A 23,626-nucleotide genomic window follows, 5' to 3' on the forward strand; every position below is an offset into this window, starting at 1 on the left:
ATGATGCTCAGGAAATCATCTTGTTTTATAAGATGAAATGACAAAATGAATTAAATTAACCAACAAAGGTGCCTGTAGATATGTGGGGTGCCTGCTCTGACACATTTTAGTTACAGCACATCAGAGCAGACTCATTTAATTGAGTTTGCTGGAGTGCGCTAATTAGCATGTTCCAGCAGCCTTGGTGTCTCATGGATTCAGCACGCTTCAAAATGGTGGCGGGGATACTTTAACTAAAGTTAATCAAATGAGCTTTAGTTAAAGCCCCCCCACCACAATTCTGAAGTGCAGCATGTTGAATACATGAGACACTCTGGGCGCTTTAATTACAGTGGTTCCCAAGAGCTGTTCTAATTAAAGCACCTGCCTATCTCAAGAGCATGTGTAAATACACCCTAAACATGCCAGACTGTGAGGGTATATTTGCCAGCCCAAGTGACCAGAAACAGTGAGAAATACCACCTTTACTTTCTATATAAAAGGACTTTGATATTTTTAATAAGATTTTTTGGGGCAGTGGCAAGCATTGTCTGTGACTCATGGCTGCACAAAATGTAACTACCTTACCACATACTTCTTACGGCATTGCTTTTAAAAACAAGGTATGCATGTGTGTGTGTGTGTGTGTGTGTGTGTGTGTGTGTGTGTGTTGGGTATACTGTGCACGTGCAGGCATGTGAAACTTTATCTGCTTTGTTTTTGGAGTACAGGGAGGAGGGGAAGAATGGGGTTATGTTATCATCATACTGCTGACTTGAAAACATCATGAGCCAAATGCTAGCTCTACATATTACCCAAACATGCAGCTCATAGTAGATTCAAGTGAAATTATTTGCACATGGTTAAGAGAAGAAAATTATCCTACGCCATTTTGTTTTCCCCCAGACATATGGAATACCTAGACACAGGTGCTCATAATGCTTATTCTGTAGGCATATGTGCTCAGCTTCAGCCCCAGATTGTAAGGCTCCTGCCTTGCAGCCTGGGTAACAAGGTCAGCTGTGTAAGGCTCAGCTTCCCTTGTAGGTGTGTAAGCCTCACTTATAAACTAACGAAAGCCAGCTGACCTGAGCCCTTTCCCTCCAATTGATTCTGGGGATGCTTTTAAAGAACCTTCCAGTACCTGAGCCTTACTGCACAACTTCGTGGTCTCCCATCTCTGACTAGTTCCTGCCCTGGCAACTTCTCTAGCTTTCTTGGATCTTGACCCTGCATTTGGCTTGCTCCTGGATTTCAGCCATGGATTTCCATGAAGATCTGCTTCTTGACCTGGATTTCACTCTGTTCTTGGACCTCGCCCTGTGGATTGTCCCTCAGATCTGGTAACTAGGCCTCTGATTCTCAGATCCTGACCCTGGCTTGGCATTTGGTTCCTGGCTCTCAGCTTTGGACTGCTACCCCTGCAATTCTGTACCCACTAGGCTGTAAGTCCTGGTGGACCATGATACAGACCTCCTAGATATTACAAGAATTTCATATGCATAGCTTTGTATTAAAATAGAAGTAAGCCCAAGTATTCATCTCCTTATTTTCAACACTTAGGGATGCTCAGCTCTACAATCTGGCTTGTCCCCACTCCTGTGTGAAAGGTCCTGAAGCTAACATCAGAAATCACAAAAGTACTAACCTGGGCTGGAAATAGAGTTGACTGCATGTCTGCATCTTCCTCTGCATATGCCAGGATGGTTCGTAAGGATCTCCTGAGGTATTCCTCATTGAAGTCAGATGACTTACCAACGAGAGAAGCCAGAGACATGGTCACTTGCATCTTTACTCTTGCAAAGTTCTTTATAAAAGGAAAAACACCAAAGAAGAAGAGTTTGATTCAAACATATTTGTTTTCCATATGTTTCTGTTTACTTGGGTGCTTGCAGGATGTAAATCAACTTTTTTCCTCTTTGCCTAAACAAAGTCACCCCAGGGACCAGTGGCCATCGCTCAAAAGTCAACACAGTTGTACCTGTTTACGCCAGGTGTCAGTGTGGCCCAGTAATTCATCTGTAAATGAATGGCTTAGGGAAGGCTGCATCTTGGATTTTAAATCCCTGCAGGATATAAGGGGATCCAAAAGGAAGTACTGGCCTGAGGAACAGCACTTGATACTCAGAAGCTTAAACAGTTCTCCCAACTATACAGTTGGTCCAGTAAAGAGATCCCAGAAAATACCTGCCTCTCACATATGGTATGCTTATTCATAAGTGCTGACCACATAAACATCTAATTTTATACTGTGTATTGACATTTTATGGGGCCAAGGGCCAAACTGTACTGTCATACCAATACCAATCTGCATGATTTTCATTCAAGCCCAGGACATTATTCCATATTTACATCAGTGAGACTGAGAGGAGAAGTGGGGGCCTAGTCTGTGTAGAAGCTGCAATAATTCTTACGCTGGGTTAAGAGCACTTAAGAAAAGATAGTGAAGTAACAATGTTGCTTATGTGGGTTTTTTTGGTTCATTTGTACAACGAGATCTTCTAAAATGTAGGCATCTTCTATTTAATCCAGTTCATTACTGACTTGTAGTATTTTCTCCAATGAAACAGGAGTAAACAACTACTTCAAACTCCTTGCCACAACCTCCTTTCCCCCTGCAACTTTCCTTCCCTAGTTAAAAATTCATATAACACCACAACACTTGGCTGTTGAGATATGCATGTTTTCAATTCATTGTCAGTTTCCATACTGATTTTAAATGAAAATATGGAAACTATAAAGTGGGTCTGCTCTGCTGTGTGTCAGAGCAGACACCCCACATATCTACAGGCACCTTTGTTCTAACTAAAATCTTACGTTAGCAGAGCTGAAACTGTATCTCATCAGGAGGTAAAGTGTTGCACAGGCTTGAGTACGAGTGACCTCTATGCTGCTGCTGCAGTGATGTAGAAGTCGTTGGCACAGGTCGGCACATTGTTCCACTTCCTCTTCAAACAGGAAATCTCCAAACTAAGGGAGGCAGAGAAGACACTAGTATTATTACCAATCCCAAGCATTCAGGCATTGTAATTGTGAGAGTAGATTAAAAATGATAAGACATTTTTGGCTCTTTTGATAAGAGTTCTACTTTCTAAACCTTCATGGTTCACATTTTCAAGATTCAACTCCTGTCCCCTGGAAATATTCTTTCTACCACAATGAGGCACAATATTTAATTGTCCTAAAACACTTCCACTGTGGACCTCCCACCCAGCTTTCATTCCTGATCCTATTCCAAATTTTAGTTTTATGAACGTTTTAATTTTAGAGATACAAGTTATTATGGCTTCAGTCCAAGCCTAACAGCACCTATGTTCCAAGGAACTTTTATTTTAAACAGAATGCAGATGGAGTCACATATATTGTACGTGCATAGATAAAAACCAAGATGGACATGCAACAAACACATGCCATTATCTCTTATTGTAAAACCTTGTTTACCCAGTTCTCAACCTCAGCCCTTTCTTCAGTGTCATCTTGCTGTTTACACTGCACACTAGTTGACAAAGTCCCACCATTTTTACTCATTTATAGAACAGCATACATCTCCCTGCAGTACAATATAAATTATTTGAACAGTTGTTTCATAAAAATATAATACCAACTCACTTTACTTGGAAGACAGATTCAAATGATTTTACAAAGCATTCATCATTATAAATTATTTTGATTGGAAGTTAGCTTTAAAAAAAATAATGTACAATGAGACTTTAGTTATGAACTTTGTAACTATTTGGAGAACAACCTGATAATTTAGTTTGTCAGGTAATCTATACTTAATGGGAAATGGACATAATGAACAGGATACTCCTGTCCTTTTTGTGTGCATTTTAGGATATTTTCAAGGATTTTTCATTTCTGCATTTGGAGTGGAAACACTCCTTCAAATAAAGATCCGTATACTATGAAATGTTAAACAATCTCCTAATGAGGCCTATCCCCCAAACCCCTATATTAAAAGTTGAAAACACATCTGTTCTGACTTATATTATTAAGATATTGGCTAAATGCTGCCTGGAAATCTATCAGTGTCAACGGAAGTACACTGGTGAAAAACAAATGGATAATTTGGCCTAGCATTTAGAAAGAATGAAAGTACTAATATAAATTTAATTAATAGAAACCCTCCATGGTCTGAAGAATGTCTTGCATTCAAAAACTTGTCTAAGTCTATCCCAACTATATAGTTCATCCAATAAAAGATATCATCCTAAGAAATCCTTGCCTCTCACATTAAGAGACTAACCTCATATCTCATTTACAGTATAACTGTTTAAATCCAGAAGAATCCCAATGTCTTAAAAGGAGTTGATATTTTCAAAGAGTGGATGAAGTGGTTTTCACACAGTAATGAACTAATATACATGTACCGGTATGTCTGTGCATGAAACCTGTTTTGATGGATGCAAATGTAAATATTTATTGCACTTACAGATCTGCTTTAAAAAAAAAAAATCACCTAATGTCTTAACTAGAAATAGGAAAATGTAAGTCTGTCAAGAGTTTACCTTGGCAATGAGTGCTCTGAGCGTAGCGAAGCAATGTGTTAGGTAAGTGGTGCTCTGATCGCAGCCAAGAGAGTTTACCAGGACCTTCAGCACTCCTCCCAAAAGGTTCTCTCTACAGTCCACAGCAGAACTCGCCTACGTACAGAGAAGAGTAATCAATTTAACAGAGGAATCCCATAATAAACTTGCACATAAGCATGGAGATTTTACTCCTTTCATCAAGAAGACCCTTCTACGCTGCAAACAAAGTGACATTCTAAATCTCAGGGTTTTTCCTCGTTCTTGAGCATGTGCTTACTCTCATGTTACCACAACATTGGAAAGATTTCTATTGGAGTCACTTCTTATGGGTTAGTGGCTCAGCAGAAAAGAAGAAACCCTTCATGTGCCTTGAATCCCTGCAATTTATTTTTAATGCAGTTTATTCTTGTACCTATCCTCAAAGGACCATATTTTTTAAATCTTCCTTCTGTTTGGGTCTTTATGCTTCTTTAAGAGTCTACACAGGAGCCTTTAGTACATCACTTTTCTATTGACAAGGGTTAAAGAGCAGTATAAGTTTCTCTCTGTGTCAGCAGTGAGGTCATAGCCTATCACATAAATAAAAACCTCAGACCCAGGGGGCTGATCCTCAACTGATATCAACTGTCACAGCTCCACTAACTTTGACTGACCTTTGACTTGACCCTGGGAGGTAAAACAGGTTCTGCAAGTTTTTCCCTGCAAACGGGTATTTTTGCCAATATGCCTCCATGCAGGTAGAGGATACCACGGACCAGAGTGGTGTGTAGGGTTAAACTCTAAATTCAGATGTCTTACATGACAATGCAGAACATTTCCACAAGAGCAGCAGGCCAGCCCCATTTTGTTACCCAATACAAACCAATACTGTCCTTTCCCCTTCCAGCCTCAAAACAGGACTGACAAGCCCCTGTATCCTGAGAAGTTAACTGAGATTGGATTTCAAGTACAGTTGTGTAGAAATGGGGTGAAATTCTCTTCTCTGTTACACTGGTGAAAGCTCAATGAGTGAAAGGGGCTTACAGCAACAGTATAATAAGATGGCATATTTATCCTTTTCTCTTTTTAAAGACAGAGATCATTAAGGATCCTTTTTATTGATTGTGAATGTTAAGATTCCTTTTTTTGTAGTTAAAATATGTACTGCTTAAGGAGTAGAAGAATACATCTTTTTCCCTTTTAGAGAGGTTGATGCAGAGCCAGCAGTGAAGTTCTCACCTGGATGATGTTCTCTTGCATATCTAAGATGATCAAATTAGCTTCTGTAGCCAGATTTCCACTGATCAGAGCTTCTTGATCAAGCTCAGCTTTCGTTCTGTGAAAAGGAGCACTCCTCATTATTTGGATGACAACCAGCTGTATCAACTAAAGGCCGAGTTAAAAATGACTGAATCCTGAATGTTCCCACAGAGATGGGTAACAGCAACCTCATTCAAAGGGCATTTCCCAAGGACCACTAGGTTTACTGGGAGGAGCTGATATACTAGATGAGTGGTGCCCAACTGTTTTGCTGGGCAGGCTGGATGGGCTGTGCTCAGTACACCTGTGGGATGGAACCAGGTGGTGGTCCTGATCCAGCACCCAGGGAGGCCCAGCCCCATGGGAGGAAGGGGGCTTGATCCAGCTCTTATCCAGCCCTGTAGTGGGGGGAAGCGTCATGGCCCAGTTTCGCAGAGCAACGGGGCATAGCCCAGCACCAATGCAAGCTATACAGAGGGAAGGAGGCCTGGCTTGGTCTGGCCCCAGTGCAGCCGCATGGGGTAGAGGTAGCATGGCCTGGTCCCACAGGGTCCCAAACCGGCCATGCAGAGGGAAGGGGGCATGCTCCAGCAAGCATCTAGCTCTGCATGACTTGGGAATTTGGCCATGGGGAGAGATGGCAGTATTAACTGCCACTGCTTCCCCACTTCTAAATTTTCCAACCCACGGGGAGACCTGTGGGTTGCATGTCCTGGCTCCATGGGCTAGCAGTTGAGCAGCCCTGCACTAGATCTTAATCCTCAGGAAATGTGCTACAGGTGGGCTTCTACGTATTGTTAATAGCTGACTGCAGTTACCATTGGCATAATAATAATGAACAATATTTATAAAGTGACACCTATGCCTCATTATGCCCACAAAGTGACATGCCACAGCTGCAAACCTGGGGCCTTGGCCCGACTAGCGCAGCCTCTCATCCTGGCCTGCTCCCTAACAGCTAACCACCCATGTCAGTCGAGGCTGTCCTGAAGCCTCGAGGAGGGTCTAGCCCTCCACCCACTCACTGGCACTGGAGTGGCTGGCCAGGGTCAGCTGAACCTCCACTTCCCTCATATAAATGTTTGACCCAGAATACAATCTGTCCAGGTAACAGGGCTTAATCTGATCCCAGACTGCCTCGCTGTTCCCTCAGGCTTGCATTCTGACTCCACTCTTGGCCTGATTTTGTCTTTTGACCTGCTTTGCTCTCTGACTCCATTCTCTTCCTGATCCCCCAGCTTTTTGACTCAGCCTCTTCCTAGACCCTATTCTCAGATTGATCTCCTGGCTTCCTGACTTGGCTTGCCCCTGTAATCTGCTTGTTCCTCCCAACCCAGGTTGGCATCTAGATCCTCAAGTGGCTCCAGACTGGGATGCCCATGACTCAGTGTGACAAAGCTGCTCAAGGAGCTGTACAACAAATATCTGAAAATGTACACTGCAGTGATACACCCTGAATAGAGTTATGATACAAATAATCCCTTATAAAACTCTGTAAGAAAAGAATAGAGAAGGCAACCATAAGGAAAGGGGAAAACATTGTTGATACCAGAATATTTTTTACTGCATAAAAGCAGAATTTGAGGACAGACTGAAATAGGTGAAAAAGGGGCAGCAAATTCCAGAGCTAGGGATCCAGTGCAGCCAAGACACAATGACCATTTGATGCAAGAAGGAATAGTGGCTTTTCTAAAAGAAAGTGAGGGGATGGTGGACAAAACCCAAACCTGTGTCAAGACCAGGCTTAAGGAAGAAGCCTGGAATAGACGCCTTCTGCACCTCTCAGCAGAGTTGATGCATGATATTGAGCTTGATGCATGATTTGTAACAAGAAATGTATTCAATAAAAATTCATCATCTATTTGCGGATTCTGTACAACTCATGAATCATTTGCTTAAATATATTAATGATGCAAAATTCAACTACAAAAGAGGAAAAAAAGCATTTGCAGATAATTCCTGGGTTTCTATATATGTGCAAAGTGTCACTTGTAAGTATTCAGCATGTGAAACTGGAGCTGTTTTGGCTGAACTAAGTTCTCGCAGGCAATTTTCTGTCCAGGGCTGGATGAACAGTTCTTACTGTAGACTTTTCATATAAATTCAGGATTTGCTTTCTGTGAATATTCCACATTTTTTTCCCTATAATTTCTTATCTGCATGAAACTGGAGGTCATGGATAAAGACCAGCAGGGTCAACAGAGTCAGCCCAGCACTTCTATAGACTGCCAGGTAGTGAAGAGAAGGCATAACTTGATTGATCACAATTACCCAGAGCAATGAAAGATAGGGAGGCCCTGCCAGGAGACCACTGCAATAATCAAAGCATAAATATGAGCAAGACTGGCACAAATTAAATAAGCAACAACAATCCTTTGAACTGGTTCTCGCAACCACAGTATGATTCAGGCCCTGTATGTTAACCATTTTGATTTATCTTGTTTGTATGCTCAGTAGAAGAGTTTTAGTCAACGTTTAGGAACAGATTGACTTTATTAATAAATACACTGAGGGAGAGGGACATAATGGGAGCCATCTCTAACATACAACTGCTTGGAACCTTCACTCCCAATCAGCTGCTCAAAACCAGCTCTCTCCAACCAATGTGGTTATTTTGTACAAGCCTTTTAAATGGCCAATAACCTTAAAAAATGACTGACTCCTTTCCTTATATTTCATTTGATTTGAAGTAGAGATAACTTTTCATAGTGAATACAAAATGGGACCCATGGGGAAAAAAGAGATAGAGTCAGGATAGGTGCTCAAAATGGGGCTACCAACTGACTCCCCAGTAAGTGCTGGAGAATGAAAAAAAACCCAACACCAACTTTTTCAGTAGGAAATGCACTCAGACTTGGCTCCCCCTTGGTTCAGGGTATCTGCTCAAAAGGACAAGACATTCAGAGAGCACAGGGACATATGGATCCTCTCAATATGAAGACTTGCACTCTTACCTAAAGAAGCAATTGATTAAACTGCACCAATGTGGCCCACACCAAGAATAGTACCTAGTAGGGCTGTGCGAAGCTTCGGTTGCTGATTTGATTTGGTGTAGATTCAGCCCAATTCAGGGGCTGAATCTCCAAATCCAAATCCAAATCCAAATCAGGAGACCCTTTAATCTCTCTGAATCAAACTGGAACCCTCTAAATCGATTTGGAGAGATTCGGTGATTTGGACATAGACACAGCTTTAAATGTTTTTTCTACATACCTCAAGTTACCAGGGGGCTTATGAATGCTGCAATGCTGGGGCGCATGGAGTGTCCCACAGGAGTGTGGGGGGGTCCCCAGCGCACTTGGCAGCAGACCTGGAAGTGGACCAGAAGCACTTCCAGTCCACTTCCGGATCCACTGGGGAGCATGCAGGGGGTCCTCCTGTGCCCCCACCCCAGCTTGGTGACTGGTGCCTCCTGGGTCTGGGGGTGGCACCCAGGGTCCCCCTGTGGCCAATCACTGAACTGGGAAACATGGGGGGGACCCTGTACACTCCACGGCAGAAGTACTTCTGGTCCACTTCCAGGTTCACTGCCGCGCATGGAGGGGGCTCCCTGTGCTCCTGTGGGATGCTCCATCCACCCCAGCATTGCAGCATTCTCAAGCCATGAGATATGTATGATACATACCTCGAGGTATGTAGAAAAAACATAATGCTGTGTCTATGGCCAAATTGCTGATTCTCTGAATCAGCACTGAATCTTCAGATTTGGCCAAATTGTATCAGGGAGAGTGATCAACAAATTGAATCACTATCCTTGATTCAGGGCAAATCCAAATCAAATAGGGCCCATTTCACACATCCCTAGTGCCTGATTTGTCTGCCTTACTCCTATTTCTCCTGTTCAGCATGAAGTTTGATAATTAAGGACCAGTTTATACTTCCCTGGCACAGACCAAATTCATTTGGACTTTTATGGAAATTTTACATGAAGGAGAACAAAAAGGTCCACAAAATTTGGTCCTAACATTTCAGCTTCTGTTTTCAGAAAGAGAACACTGTTAATCATGCTAACTCAGCATTCTGTTACCTAGCTACAACTGTGCCACATAATGGCCTAGACTACATTAGTCAACTCTTGAATAAATAAAAATACTGCAGCAAAATGTCTTCGGTGATGAAAGGATAGGCATATTCATCACAGACAAAGCGGAGAGGCATTTTCTTCTTCTTTCTTTTAAACTGCAGTGAATTCCAAAACTGAAAGTCTTTGCTCAAAAAAGATAGCTGAACAACCGTTTACCTGCTTATCGCAGAATCTTTATAACCTCAATGGACAAAAAACTAAAACCGATACCCCTTTTCCTAGCCAAAGTAATTAAAAAGGGCTCTGGACATTCAGTACAACTTTAATATAGAGAAGATGCTACCCCTTTTTTAAAAAAATGGCATCTATTTACGATGATTTCATTTATGCAAGTAGGTATAGGGGGGAAAAAATTGTGTTTCTTCTAGTGAAGAAGTCACCAAATTTCTACATTTATAGACTACTTGGAACAAAGAGTATGAAAAATACTAGTTTTTACAGTGCAATTCATTCATGAAAAGCTAGTTGTCTCTAAATAAAATACTGAGTTATTTATCACTGTATTTAGTTGATTAGGCCGCTTTATTTTTACCCTCATACTTTGGATAGTAAAAAACTGCTGTATTCACAAATGGCAAGCTGAAACTTGTAACAAGAACATCATAAGAGAAGAAACTTTTTTTCCCCCTCCTCTGGTAAATAATTCACCAATGGATTAAATCTGGCAAACTTAGTGAGACAAAGCACATATTGCCATGCTGCATATATTCAACAATGCAACTATAGCACTGTAAAAGTCAAATAAGCCCTGTTTTGAGGTACCTGGGATATTATATGTATATCTCTCCTATACAGTTAAATCAGAAAGAAAAAGATACATAGTTCACAGATTAAGCCCCTCAAGTCTTTAGAAACTCACTGGTATGTCCCAGCAACAGCCAACCCCCAAAGGAATTTTTTTTTATTTCTTTTCCTCTTTGAAGAAAGAGGCTGGAATGAAACTGCTGATTTTGTAATAAAAGCATCCTGGGAAAAAAAACCCCAACCAAACCCAGCCTGGTTTAGGTAAAAGTGATATAAATTTATTAAATGACTTACTTATCTTGCTTTTCGTTTGCCTGCCGCCAGTGAGTCTGCTCTTTTCTCCATCGCAGGTTTTCATTTAGCCCTGCCAATCTGTCATTCCCTAAGAGTGCAACATACGTCAGTAAGATTAAAGCAGAAAGAGAACACCTGCATTGTGATATCTAATCATACAAGGTGATCTAAATTTCTGTAACAGTCATTTGGTGCTCAAATCCCTCAGCTTTCAGCCCTGGGGATCCTGCTACAAGGGCACTATCAATCATTTCTGAAACTCTGGGGCTGTTAAATTTAAGTTGCAATTTAAAATTTCCGCAAGACATTTGTAACACTTTTTTTTAAATGAACTGACTTTTCACTGTAGAGGCAACTTGCTTTATTTTTAATGTTTTTGAAACTGTGGCCATGTATGAGGGATATCATAGAAACCACATCATGACACTGAAAATGTTCAACGCACACAGTTTTCCCTTCTGTACTTGCAACTAAGATAGGGTCAGAAAAGTGATTATCTGAAAGGAACATCCTTGTAAATCTGTTCCCAGATATAAGGGTCAATTACTATAGTAATTGGTGTCAAAGATATGGCCTATGGGCTGTATCTGTCCCACAGATGTGGGTCATCAGGCTCTTGGGGCTTCTTGCTGCAGTTGCCAGCAGCCAAAGTGCTGCAGTTGCTCAATCCCTAAAGCCATGGCTGCCAGTACCAGCACCTAGTGGGTGAATGCCACTGCAGAAATTAGTTTTTTGTTGCCACTAGTGACTAAAAATCAGCAGCATTCACCCCCTGGCTGGTGGCCATGCTAACACCACTCTAGTTAACTCCTCAACTGCTAGCATCACCACAGCAGCACTGGCAACTGTAGCTAGAAAGTCTGTGTTCTAGGTCCAGCCCATGGGAAGCCCATGGTCTGAATCTGACCTACAACATGCCCTGCAGTCCAGATCCAGATCCAGGGCACAAGAGGCCATGCAGTGTGGATCCAGCCTGTGAGGTGAAGAGCTTGACATCCCTGCTAGTTGAAGATTTGGAGAGTTTTTGCTGTCCTTTAAACTCCGAAAGGGGAAGAGATTTGGATTGCTAGCTCATTTGAAGTTTTCTGATTAAAGACAAAGGGGAAAAAACAAAAAGTACCAGCCGGTGTCCTGCAGCGTTTCATCATTTCACCTCTGGCCCCTTCTCCTCTCAGTAAAGCCTCTTCTAGCCGGGCTTTTGCATCTTTTGATTTCTGGAGCACTTGAGTGCTAACTTTATCTGAGCTTTGTTTGCCCTGGAATTATGTAAGAAAGCAAAGTCATTTTCTTCACTTCAGAGCACCTATGTTAAAAATACACACACACTATTAATCCAAAGTGTACTGCCGATACTTTTGATATCCCTTTTGAGCAGAATTCAAAACAGACGGAGGACAATGAAGACCATTATCAATGTACAAAAGCAGTGTGCATACCATGAAAGAGCCAGTACGTGTACTGTTAGCAAATACACAGATATATCTGGAAGTAAAGAGAAAGGTGACTTTCGAGAGATAAATACTCCCATATTTCAAACTACTTAATGATAATAGTTTGCTCTTGTAGAGATTCTGGTACAACATTACATTTAGCCTCACAGTCCCATTGAGCAGTAGGTATTATTATTCTAATTTTACAATGAAAAATGTAGGCATAGAGCGAAATTACTTGGCCTGGTACAGGTACATACCAGCAGAGCTGAGAGTTCTGACTTCAAGCACAAACTTTAGCAGTACCACTCTCCACCCAGGACTTGACAAGAAACAGTGCAGCTCCTGGGCTGAAAAGAATCCATCCTAACCCCCTATTTGCATAGGCAACTTCTTTATACAAGGAAAATAGAAAAGAAATTTGATTGTAGAAATGTGCAAAATGTAATAGTGAGTAAAGCTTCACAGCTTGGGAGATCTGATTCATCAATTTTTAGCTGAACCTCTCAAGGAGGAAAATGCTGGCAGAAAAGACATATCAGCTTTGACTTACTGTCTGAAATACGATATTCAGAGCTCCATAAAAAGGAAAAAAGTAAGAAAAATTTTAAACCAGTTTTGTAGAACCACATAAACAAACTGAGTTCTCATCGTAGATTTGGACCAGTTATTTCACTTGAATCAATTAGTCCATCTCTAATCAAGATGAAACTGAGTTGGCAAGAGGACTATTTTACACCCTTCAGTCCCAAAGAAAATATTGGGAGAAATCAGCAACCCAACTGGGTCACGTCCCATTTACCTTGTATTCAAAGCATGAGACACAAATGAAGAGGAGATCTAAAATCCTGTTCAGCTGCATGGATGGAAGGTCTGTAATCCATTTCTGAATGAGGTTCTGATCAGCATTCTTCATGATCCAGAGGAAACAGATCAGAAGGTTGCGAGTGGCATCAGGACTCAACATGCTGTACTGTTTGTAAGGCTAGCAGTTTATAAAAACAAACATATATTTGACGAGAGGAGAAAAAGGAGAAAGTCGTGTTATTTAAATAAACTAGTGGAGTCTAGCATCATGAGTGCTCCATCTATTCCAGGTTCCCTATTTATGATATACCCGTTATATTTTCCAAAAGGCACACCTGAGGTTTTGGAATTAGTACTAGGGTGTGGTTGTAAAAAGAGGAAGAGTAGCTCCCCACAATATTTCTAGATGTTCCCAGCAACAATCCTAACGTCAGCATCCAAAAAAAAAAAAGAGTCCTGCCCAAGTGCTCCCAATTCTGTAGGTAATGATACTTAAATACGTTGCCTGGCTGCTTTATGGAGCATGCTGAGGGATGCTTGTGATTGGTGGTGGTGGGATGGGGTCCTGTGGAGGAAGGGGTAGGGACAGTGCAGTGTCTGGCAGTGACTGAAGAAGAAGTAGTACAAAAACCGGATTGCTGTGGGAATCTGGCTCATTTTGGCAAAGGCAAATCAGCAGGCTGCATGGATTCAGCTCATACAGATTTCAAATCCTGCTGGAGTGAGTGTCTCCCTTGATAACCCAAGCCCCTGCTGAGCTGAAGATTGCCAGAACCACAGGGAAAGGAGGACAGAAAATACTGAACAAAAACAGTAGGAGAAAGGAAGGAATGAACGAGGGTAGGCTAGCAAAGCACTGCACACATACCAGTGAAGACACAGATACACCAGAAGTCCTGAGGAGGCTGAACTGATTCCCAGCAATGGCCAAGGCAACAGACTGATTGATTGTAGATTCTTGATCTTCATCTGGACTCCCTGAACGACCTTTCCCACCACGAGCATCTGAAACTAGATTTGAAGCATCTCACTGACACTGCATAGTACAAGTAAATGTAGCTTTGGTTTTCTAAGTATCACGTGATGGCATGGTCCCCATATCCACCCCTGTTGGATGGAACAAACCAACTGGTATTTCTCTTAGTTATGGCTTGTTAAGGTGAAGTAGTAATGGAGGAAAAGAAGAGAAGAGGAATAAGATTACCAGGATATTGTGCACCGAGGCAGCACCTACACATTCCTCTTAAGTGGGCTTAGCCTAAAATCTCTACTTTTAAGATGCATGAAGGGCACAGGTCAACACTTGCGCACCCTTAATGTGCCTTAAAAATGGCAATTTAAAGCTATGTATGCCTAAATTTGATACCTGCATAAAGACAGCATCAAATTTAGGTGGGATAGCCAAGTTGCACTAGCGCACATGTAGATGTGCTAATGTGCATTAACGTGGTGTGCATCAATGGATATACACTGTATTAATAAGCATTAGCGTGTTTCCACATGTGCTAATGTGAGGGCCTTAATGTGCATTAATGTGTCCACATGTAGATGTGTGCCTAAATCACCTTAACGCGCCTTAACAAAAGGCATGTTAACTTTAGGCATGCGTAAATGCACATGTAGACATGCCCAAAGACTGTCAAGTTAATCAAAAAACCATATGGATATAAAGATCTGTTCAAACCCTCTCCTGCTGTTTTGAAAAAAATTGTTTCAAAGGAAAAACCATCAGGGGACCTGACGATTTTACAATACTTAGACTAGGTCACTTTGTGCCATGTTTAATTGGCATTACCTGGTTAAGTATCACCACCAAAACTGTGTACATGGGTGTAGGACTATTACAGAAATACATACAAATCTAGCAGCTGTTGACCGAAGAGCTTTTTAAGTGTTTAGTTTAACTAATCTGATCCAGCCTATAGAAAAACCAAGTAGGAAATAAATTCTCTAAGAATGAGTGTCCAATTTAAAGGCATTTAAGCCTGGTTTTCAGAGGCGCCAAGTGACCTCACCTGATGTGCTCAATATCTCTGTAGTGGGTTGTTACTTTCATAATATAGGTTTTGTTTTCCTTGGGACAAACTTGTAACCACAGGAAACAACATAAAGTATAAAACAAGCAGGCACATAAACAATAAATGATTAAACCAAACCCTGTGGTCCATTCCCAGATCCTGAGACAGTAACCCCAGCTCTGCACAGCACCTCCACCTTCCCTCTCTCCCTCAGCTCCCTTCCCTAGGAGTTTTAATTTCCTCTGGGCCATCCAATCATCCCCATTAGTTAACTCAATCCCTCCTAGGCAGGGACACAGGCAGGCAAACTTATTTCTACCACCTGCAGCTGGCTGCAGCATCCAAGCCAGGCATCCTGTTAAAATCTCTAAAAACAAGCCCCATGGCATCTCATCTTAGACACCGAAAAAAGAAGAAAAGAAAAGAAAAGGAAAGGACAACCCAAATTAGCATTACTTTGCAACATTTAGGACTTTCATAACTATGCCTGTTTTCTCCTATATGACGTAAAGATAAAACCTATCAAAAGGGTATAGTGACACTTAACTATGTCAAGCACTTTTACATTTTTGGATGGTAAGAAATAACATTTATTGATGATGTGACTGTTTTATTCCAAGGACTCTTGCATATTTAGAGACATAAATCTTAGGTTCTCAAAAAAAAAGCTTCCTTTTTTCACTGTTACCACAAGTTTTTCATGTAAATGACAGGTACTTTTGTACGTAGCAAAGCAGAGCACTGAGTTTTAAAAGAATATCAGCTACTGTCATGGAAAAAAAACACAAAACAGCTACTTGGGGCAAATTCATACAAATCCACTACAGGAATATATAACTGAGTAAAAGAGCTAGAGAACTATTTAAAAACAAAACTAAAAAACTAAACAACCACTTCCACCCCACCCAAAATACCTCCAGGATTACAAGATTCTGATCAGCATTTATAGTGACACTCAGTAAGATAAAAATTATCTTCTCTAACCTTGAACACGTTGGTTACATTTGTGCAAAATGCGTCTTGTAACTACAGTACCACAAAGCTAACAGTACTAAGTGGTAATAGAAAGATGAATACATAATGTTCACCCCCAAAATTAACTGCATCCAATTCATTTGGCTGGGAATTTTAAAAATGATGTAACAACATAACAATATTATTTTTGTTCTCCTTCATAATGCACATTTTAAGCCATTCAGGGCTGGGGCCCTGTGTATATGCTACCTAGGATTATAGTAATAATTACGCAGCTAAAACTATCTCCTTTGTATTTTGAGATTCAGGTCACTTAAATTATTCAGTGAGGACAAATTAAAAAAAAGAAGGCCGTACCTGTGAAGTCATAGAGCTGTGGGAGTGCATCCAAAATGATCCCAACCAAAGGGAGGTAAAGAGCGGCAATTTTGACCTTCACCTCTTTTTTGGAGCAGCGCAGGTCTAGATCATGGGAACTCAGCAAGCTATGGATAGCACTGATAGCTTTCTTCTGCACCTTACCAATTCTGTTGGCACAAAAACAGGAATTAGTTTTGTTATTGTCACAAGCAAGTTGTGCAGACCAGAAGCAATAAGAGAAGATTGGTGGGGGGAAGGAAGGCAGAAATCAACTACTCAGTAATTATAGGATAACATGTTTTGCTATAATCACAAAGTAACATTTCAGTTTGCATTCCCAGAAGACCTGCAAATGAGTAGAAAATATTTGACAAAGGCCCTCCAAGTAATTCATCCACTCTAGGCAAATTCAACTCCGTAGAGAGACAAAGACCATTTGGAAACAACCACAGCTACGCATTTACCCAAGCCCTTCAGCATAGAGACAGCAATGTTTTCAAGACCTTTGCTTTACCAAGAACAGTTGAAAGTTGTGAGCTGTGATGTAAAAGCATGACATTTTCCTGCATATATAAGTAGCACTATTACATATAACAAGACATACACATTCATTGAGGCAAATGTTTTGCTCCTAAAATGATTATTGTTATGTTACAAAATGACCCATATACAATTACCCATCAGGTTGGTGAAGGTTCTATCTGTTTTACTATGGCAAGAGCATTGAGAGCTATGTGATCCTGGCTTATACCAGGATGCTCTAGGTCTAGCTATCACTAAAGTTTATGTTAAAAGTTAAAAAGATCTTTCATCTTTACCAGAGATTATCTTTTTGAGCAGAATATATTTCCCTTCCATGCAACTAGCATAGATTATCTCTTTCTTCCCTACCCTGGCTTTGTCTCACTCCAGTTGCCATCTTAAACAATGAACTTGATGGTTTTCCTGGCTCAGTTCAGGTCTCTTGCAGATGGTGGTTTGATTGTACATGTATTATTGGGAGCATTACTGCAATAGATGCATGGTTTGTCACCCATATGCTGAGGGGTGGGCTTGAAGGATAATCCACCAATATTCTTGAATGTAGACAAGGTCCATTAAACTCTAGAGTCCATCCATTCTACTTCAATACAGAGGGAAATATAGGTAGAGGCCTTTTTTGTGACGCTGTGACACTACCGCTATACACTTTCCATGTGGAAAGCAAGAAGCTGGACATGAAATCAAACCCAGGTCTATCAGGTGATAAACAATCTGTACCGATCACAGGGCCATCAGGATAATCCTCTAAAAAAAAGAAACCTACCCCTCTGTCTCTGTGTCCAGGGCAGCTGCCAATTCAGTGAAGAGCAATCCAGTCAGAAAGTGCTGTTGACGATAATCTGCTGAAAGGTCAAACATACTGGCAATTTTCTGATCCTGGAAACTAGAGCAGGAGCTTGAATTCTGGAAAAGTATATTAGGTGTTTTAATGGATTATCAAAGAAAAAACAACTCATTAAACAAACTACAGTGACAGCTCATGGAAAATACATCTAATAGGTCACTCTGTTGAAAGGATGGACAATGATGTCAGAAGAATGTAAAGCTTTACAATCAAATTGAGTAAAATCCCTATGAAGCAAAACATTTCTATAAATATTTAGCGCAAGCCTAAACTACTCATAGTGAATGCTGAGTATGGGTAAGTAGTACACATTTTATTCAGTGAAATCAGTCTCTCTTTCCATTTGCCATCTTATAACTCTCAAATTTGTTTTAAGGAATTATCATATCAGCAAGTGGTTTCTAAGAATAGCCCTCATTTTATTAATTGTGCACAAGCAACTTGCTGTAAGTATTTGATGTGCAAAGTCCAAACTATATTTGCTAGCATGGATGGGGGACAAAGGCAGAATTTCCCCTGGGTTCAGGTGTTTTTTATTGCACTCTGCCAGCTTAAAGTAGTTACAAACTGGCTTAAGGGAACAGACACATGAACAAGTTACCAACAGGTAACTTAGTATGTGAAATTGCAGCCTACTAGCTACTCCACAATCTGTGCAAGAGGAAGCTCCAAACAGCAAAGGCACTGCATAGGAACTTCTTTGCCACCTCCTCCTGACACCTGGTGTAAGAGTGTGGCCAAGCAGGATGGAAGTTTAAACAGTGTTTCCCTGAAGCTTGACAATCTTTGGCTCGGGTTGTTTGCAGCTGGTATAATTTAGAGCAGCCTTCAAACTCCTGTAACTTATAGCTGTGGTCTGATATACGGCCAGCCTAAGAATTGGGAAGTTGCTGCTGAGTTTGTATTTTGAACTCCTCAGCTGCAATCATGATTCTAGGTCGGTAGGTCACTTGGCGGGTTTTGTTCCCTGACCAGGCAAGCATAACTTCTAGAGTCTATTTCCAGTACAAAAAAAAGTTGACAAAGTTCACAATTTGCTTTTCATTTATATTCTTTAGCATTCACTTGAACATTTCTTCCAATAAACTGAGAACAGTGCTGCAAAACAGACTGTAACACTCTGCCTGCCACCTATGTGTAAAATGGGCTGAATCAAGACCCCACAGCTGAAGACTCCCTAACTTTAGGACAATGAAAATCTGCATTAAGAGCCAGAGACATGAGAGCACCATGACATCTTGGAACGCAGACAGTTCAGTTTTGCCTGTTTGGAGTAACAACTGGATGTTCCATGCCTTGGTGTATGAATTTTCTACATGGGCTGTTCACAAAAATTGCACAAGATTTATCCCCAAGGCCACCTTATTGAAAAATCTAACTCTAGTTGGCAGCTCTCCTGTACACAGAGCAGAATTACTAAACTGCTGACTAGTTACCAGATTAAATCATACAAGAGCAGCAAAAAAAGCCCTATTGATTTGCATGGACTGCATTTTGTAGGTTACTCTTAAAGAAGAAGAGAGTTCATGATGTTTCCTGAGGAAGAGACTGATCCTAATTGTTTTCTGTCCAGGTTTGACCCAAAATATCTATTTCAATAGCTGTGCACAATTGCTATTTTCTTGCTTTCTTCCTTTAAAAAAAAGAAAAAAGAAGAATCCCATTTCCAGATCTTTTGTGTCAAGAGGGTAGCCTTAAGAAGAAATCTTGATCCTTAAAACCTCAAGCTTTATATTAATTAGCAGAAAGGAGCCTAAAACATGCATCCTTTTTTTTTTTTTTTAATTTTATGAATAGTGACCTATTTGTATACTTAAGATATGGGTTTGGGAAGATTTAAGGGCTACCTTTACCGATGCTGTATATCATCAGCTTTTTGGTAATACCCCTTAGAAAGAATATCTGAACTTGAATTTTCAAAATGAACCTCCCAGCTTCTCAAGCTGGGACTCCTTTGTATCTCTAGTCACCTCTTACCTTTCTTCCCAGGGTCATGGGAAGAAGCCATAGGCTATAACTGTAAGTATTTTTTCTTTTGATCCATACCACTCATTTTTGGGACTAACATATTTCTATTTGAAGAATCTTCAGAGATAATGGTTGCTTTTCTTTTATAGCTAAGAGACATAGCCTCTCTAATTAGTTAGGTTCTTCCTGGGGCAGGAGGCTCCAGTGCTAACCTAGGGAAATGGCAATGGGAAACATTTCCCTTTTAAGCTGAGCAGGCAGCTCAGGAAAGCCCAGGAAAGTAGTTAGGGAATCACCTATTTAGGGATTATGTGGCTCTTTTGTGCCAGAAGCTCCTTGTATACCCCTGCTTGATGACCTGCAGCAAGTTGCAAGCTAGGTACCACCTGAAGAATTTAGGGTAAGAGAGGACAAAGCCCAGGTAGAAAATGAGTTTGGGGTGCCAGCTATGGACCTCTCAGAATATGGTTAGGAGTTCAGGGAAAGAAGGACAGCAGGCAAGGATACATAGTTGTAGGGAGAACATCCAGGGTTATGCAAATACTAATCTAGATCTGCAAATTGTGTGCGTTTCTGGGATGTTACTCATGGGAAGAACAAGACAATGGCCTGAGGCAGATTTATGAATATTTTGCAGAGTTCTACCTACAACATAAATGACCCTATACAAAAAACCAGGAAGTGCTAAGAGAAGGGAATATTGACTAGGGAATATTGAAAGAGGCATAACAAAATCAAAGCTTCATTGTGAAACTCTAGAAAAGCAAAGTCAGTCACTATGGGAAATGAAAAGCAAGCTAATACTTTGCTTTCAGCAGCATTTTCTCTCTATCAGCAGAAATCCACGTTTCAGTCAATACCTGAGCATACAGGCACCATCTCCAAGACGTGAGAGAGGCCAGCAAATTGAAAGCTGGGTGCCAGACAATCAGCTGATTTTTGGCTGGCTCTAAGTCTGCTTCAGGGCTTGAACTGGCCCCAGCGTGGTCCCTGGAGCCAGCTGACAATTAGCTGATCATCTGGTGTAGCAGGGCTGGTTCAAGAATTGTATGGGGGGGTGCAGTTTAAGCCCTCAGGCAAGTCAACTGATCATCTGTTGTAGCAGGACTGGTTCAAGTCCTGGTGAGGTCCTAACCCTGTCGCACATTCAGTTTAAGGCATGATGGAAACCAGCCCCGAAAAGATATTATATATTTTTGTGCATATTTTTGTGACTGGTTTCTCTTTTTGAGAAGCCATTAAATTCCTCAAATGTGTGGCCAAGTTACTATTTAAGACAGGATTAACCTACTAACCTTGTTTTAAGCATAATGTCTACCAGGGGACAGAGTTTGTGTCCTTTATCTAGGGACTCAGATTTTGCTGCATTATTTCCATAAGTTATAATGCACTGTAAACAGATGATGCCACTGGTATGAAAAAATATGCCCTTTATCCTTACAAACATACTTTTGCTATACATAGTGAGATCATGGGTTCTCCAACCCCCCATTATGGTATTTTTCACCACACCTACTGAAAAAAATCACAACAAAACATACCTCTTTGCCCTTTCTGCAGGACAGTTAATCATTCTTGATAGTCCCAGGATGGTGGATTAATTTAGACTTAAAGCTGATTACAATACATACTGGACACATTCTCCTCCTCCCTGTGTGTACTTCACATGAGGGAGATGGACATGTGGCACTGTACTGAGTGATGCCTACCTGTGATGATAACGAGGGTGAGGGAGATGTTGGGGTAGATACTGAAGTCATGAAGAAGAGATTCAGATTGAGGTAATGTTCATGGCTACAAAGAACTCGCAGAAACTCCAACCTCATGGAAATTAGGGTGGAGAGTGTATTCAACTTGTTCGACAGCTAGAAAAACAAGACAGAGAGAGGTGTGCAATTTACAATTATAGATAGAAAAATATCCTGTCTCCTGAAACAGAATAGGCCAATATAATAAAAACAACTTAGAAACAAAAACAGATGCAGAAACGTTCTCTGAATTCTTCCATCCATTAGCTTCTCTTTCCTTAATGGTGATGATGGTTGTCACTTGGCCAAACTCCCAAGAGAGGATCAATAGTTATTTCCTCCCAGAAAAAAAAAAAAATAGCGACTCTCACTTTTACATGCAAAGTAATTTGCATCTGATGTGTTTGCCTCTTCTGTAATATTAAAATTGACTTAAAAATAACAACCCCTGTTGTGTTTATGGCAAACTAAATGCAGGAACATGCCCCACCTTTGTGCAACACAACATCAACAGTGCTGTTATTACCATTCACAATGGCAAAAGCACAGCAGAAACTATGGAGAAACACTTGTTGACTTCAGTGGGCATAGTATATGCATGTCTGATGACCTCCTTTTGGTCAGATGTGAAGGCTGTTATACGGATCACAAGATCAAAATGCTTAGAAGAAAAACCATGGAAACATCTAAAAGTTTTAGTAATGGAAACTTCATACATGTTTATAGTGGGTTCTTCAAGGTGGATTTTCAAGCAGAGACTTTTAAAAATAACTCAGATGGTTAATACTTGACCTAAATCTTTTTAACTAGGACTAAGGTCCAAATACTCACTGTCATTTCCACTCTGTGCAGTGAATCCCATAGTGGGAGAAACAGCTCCAAATGCTGCAGATGTTAAAAGCAGCTCCTGTTTAGGAAGGTGCCCTATGGCTGAATCAGTGCCTATTACCGGCTCCCAGAAGCAGGGAATCTATTCTACCCTTTCTACAGCACTACTAATCTCAGCCTCTTGTTCAGAAAAGGAGTCACAAACAGGGCAGAACATAATACCATATTTAATTCCAGGACTGTTCCAAATGGTGCCTACCTGATTACAATAATGTTTGATGAGGTTAAACACGAACCCACGGTCCATTAGGGAGAGAAGATCATACAAGAAAAACGCAAGACTAATGTTGATCTTTTCTGCTTGCTCGGTTTCCTTTAACGAAATAAATGCAGTTACAATACATAAGAAAATACAATGGCAGAAGCTGTATTACTACCATTAGTTAAAAACAGACTGGGTACAGTACTATCCAGGGAAACACCAGGAAAAAGACTAGGGAAGTCTCTTTCCACTTCTAATGTATATGGGTTTTATAAAGATATATAGTATTGTTCCTATATAATCATTTAAAATGTTTATGGAGATAACTATCCCAGAAAGATAGAATAAAAACTATTACCTCTGTGGGAAATGTAGCAAAAGCCTTTTAAAATATATTTTAGTATTGTCATTTGCAAGCTTTGTCTAACTAAAGTTATCCTAAGTTTAAACAACATTAAAACGCCCAAAAAACCCAGAAAAATTGATTAGCTAGTATTCAGGTCCAAATATAGCTCATTCATGACTGCAAAAGGAGTTGCAGGATACACGATTAAACAGAAGCTTTCTGATTCACTTTTCCATATTTATACTTTTTTGTTTAGATGTAGCAGTCCATTTCCTGTGACCTTTAATTGATGCTATAAAATATTTTCCTACAATCCTCATGAGGCAGCTTGCCAGCTACAGAAAAGCAAATCAGGGACATTACTGCAGAATGTGAAATGAGTTATTTAAAAGAATACCATATTTCCACACATATAACATGCACCTTGTTTTTGCAAGGCATTATAAAGATTTCTCCCCCCCCACCCTACATTTATGACTGCAGAGAGCAAGAGCAGAGGTTAATCTTCAGCTGACTCACCTTCCCCTTCCTGCTTAACTAAAGCCCTAGCTGCTGCTGAAGACTGGTCTCCACTAGTAGATCTCTGATCTGGAAAAGAGCTAAAGAGCTGCAAAATAGAAGGGGAGAC

The 23,626-nt window shown here is 40.7% G+C and overlaps 1 protein-coding gene across 2 annotated transcripts in view; it reads right to left on the bottom strand.

Moving 5' to 3' along the window:
* The window catches only part of DOCK8 (dedicator of cytokinesis 8), a 137,207-nt gene that overhangs the window by 18,834 nt on the left and 94,747 nt on the right, over positions 1–23,626 (bottom strand). For both annotated transcript variants that reach the window (XM_019555324.1, XM_019555325.1), the window contains 12 exons: positions 22,650–22,763; positions 21,524–21,679; positions 17,766–17,905; positions 16,457–16,626; positions 13,975–14,117; positions 13,102–13,284; positions 11,990–12,125; positions 10,870–10,957; positions 5,727–5,823; positions 4,488–4,622; positions 2,797–2,949; positions 1,628–1,786 (listed from right to left, as the gene is read on the bottom strand). In XM_019555324.1, coding sequence (XP_019410869.1) covers positions 1,628–1,786; positions 2,797–2,949; positions 4,488–4,622; positions 5,727–5,823; positions 10,870–10,957; positions 11,990–12,125; positions 13,102–13,284; positions 13,975–14,117; positions 16,457–16,626; positions 17,766–17,905; positions 21,524–21,679; positions 22,650–22,763 — 1,674 coding nt within the window. The remainder of the gene's footprint in view (positions 1–1,627; positions 1,787–2,796; positions 2,950–4,487; positions 4,623–5,726; positions 5,824–10,869; positions 10,958–11,989; positions 12,126–13,101; positions 13,285–13,974; positions 14,118–16,456; positions 16,627–17,765; positions 17,906–21,523; positions 21,680–22,649; positions 22,764–23,626) is intronic.

This window comes from Crocodylus porosus, unplaced genomic scaffold, assembly GCF_001723895.1.
Source record: "Crocodylus porosus isolate Cpor-Errol unplaced genomic scaffold, CroPor_comp1, whole genome shotgun sequence".
NCBI lineage: Eukaryota > Metazoa > Chordata > Crocodylia > Crocodylidae > Crocodylus > Crocodylus porosus.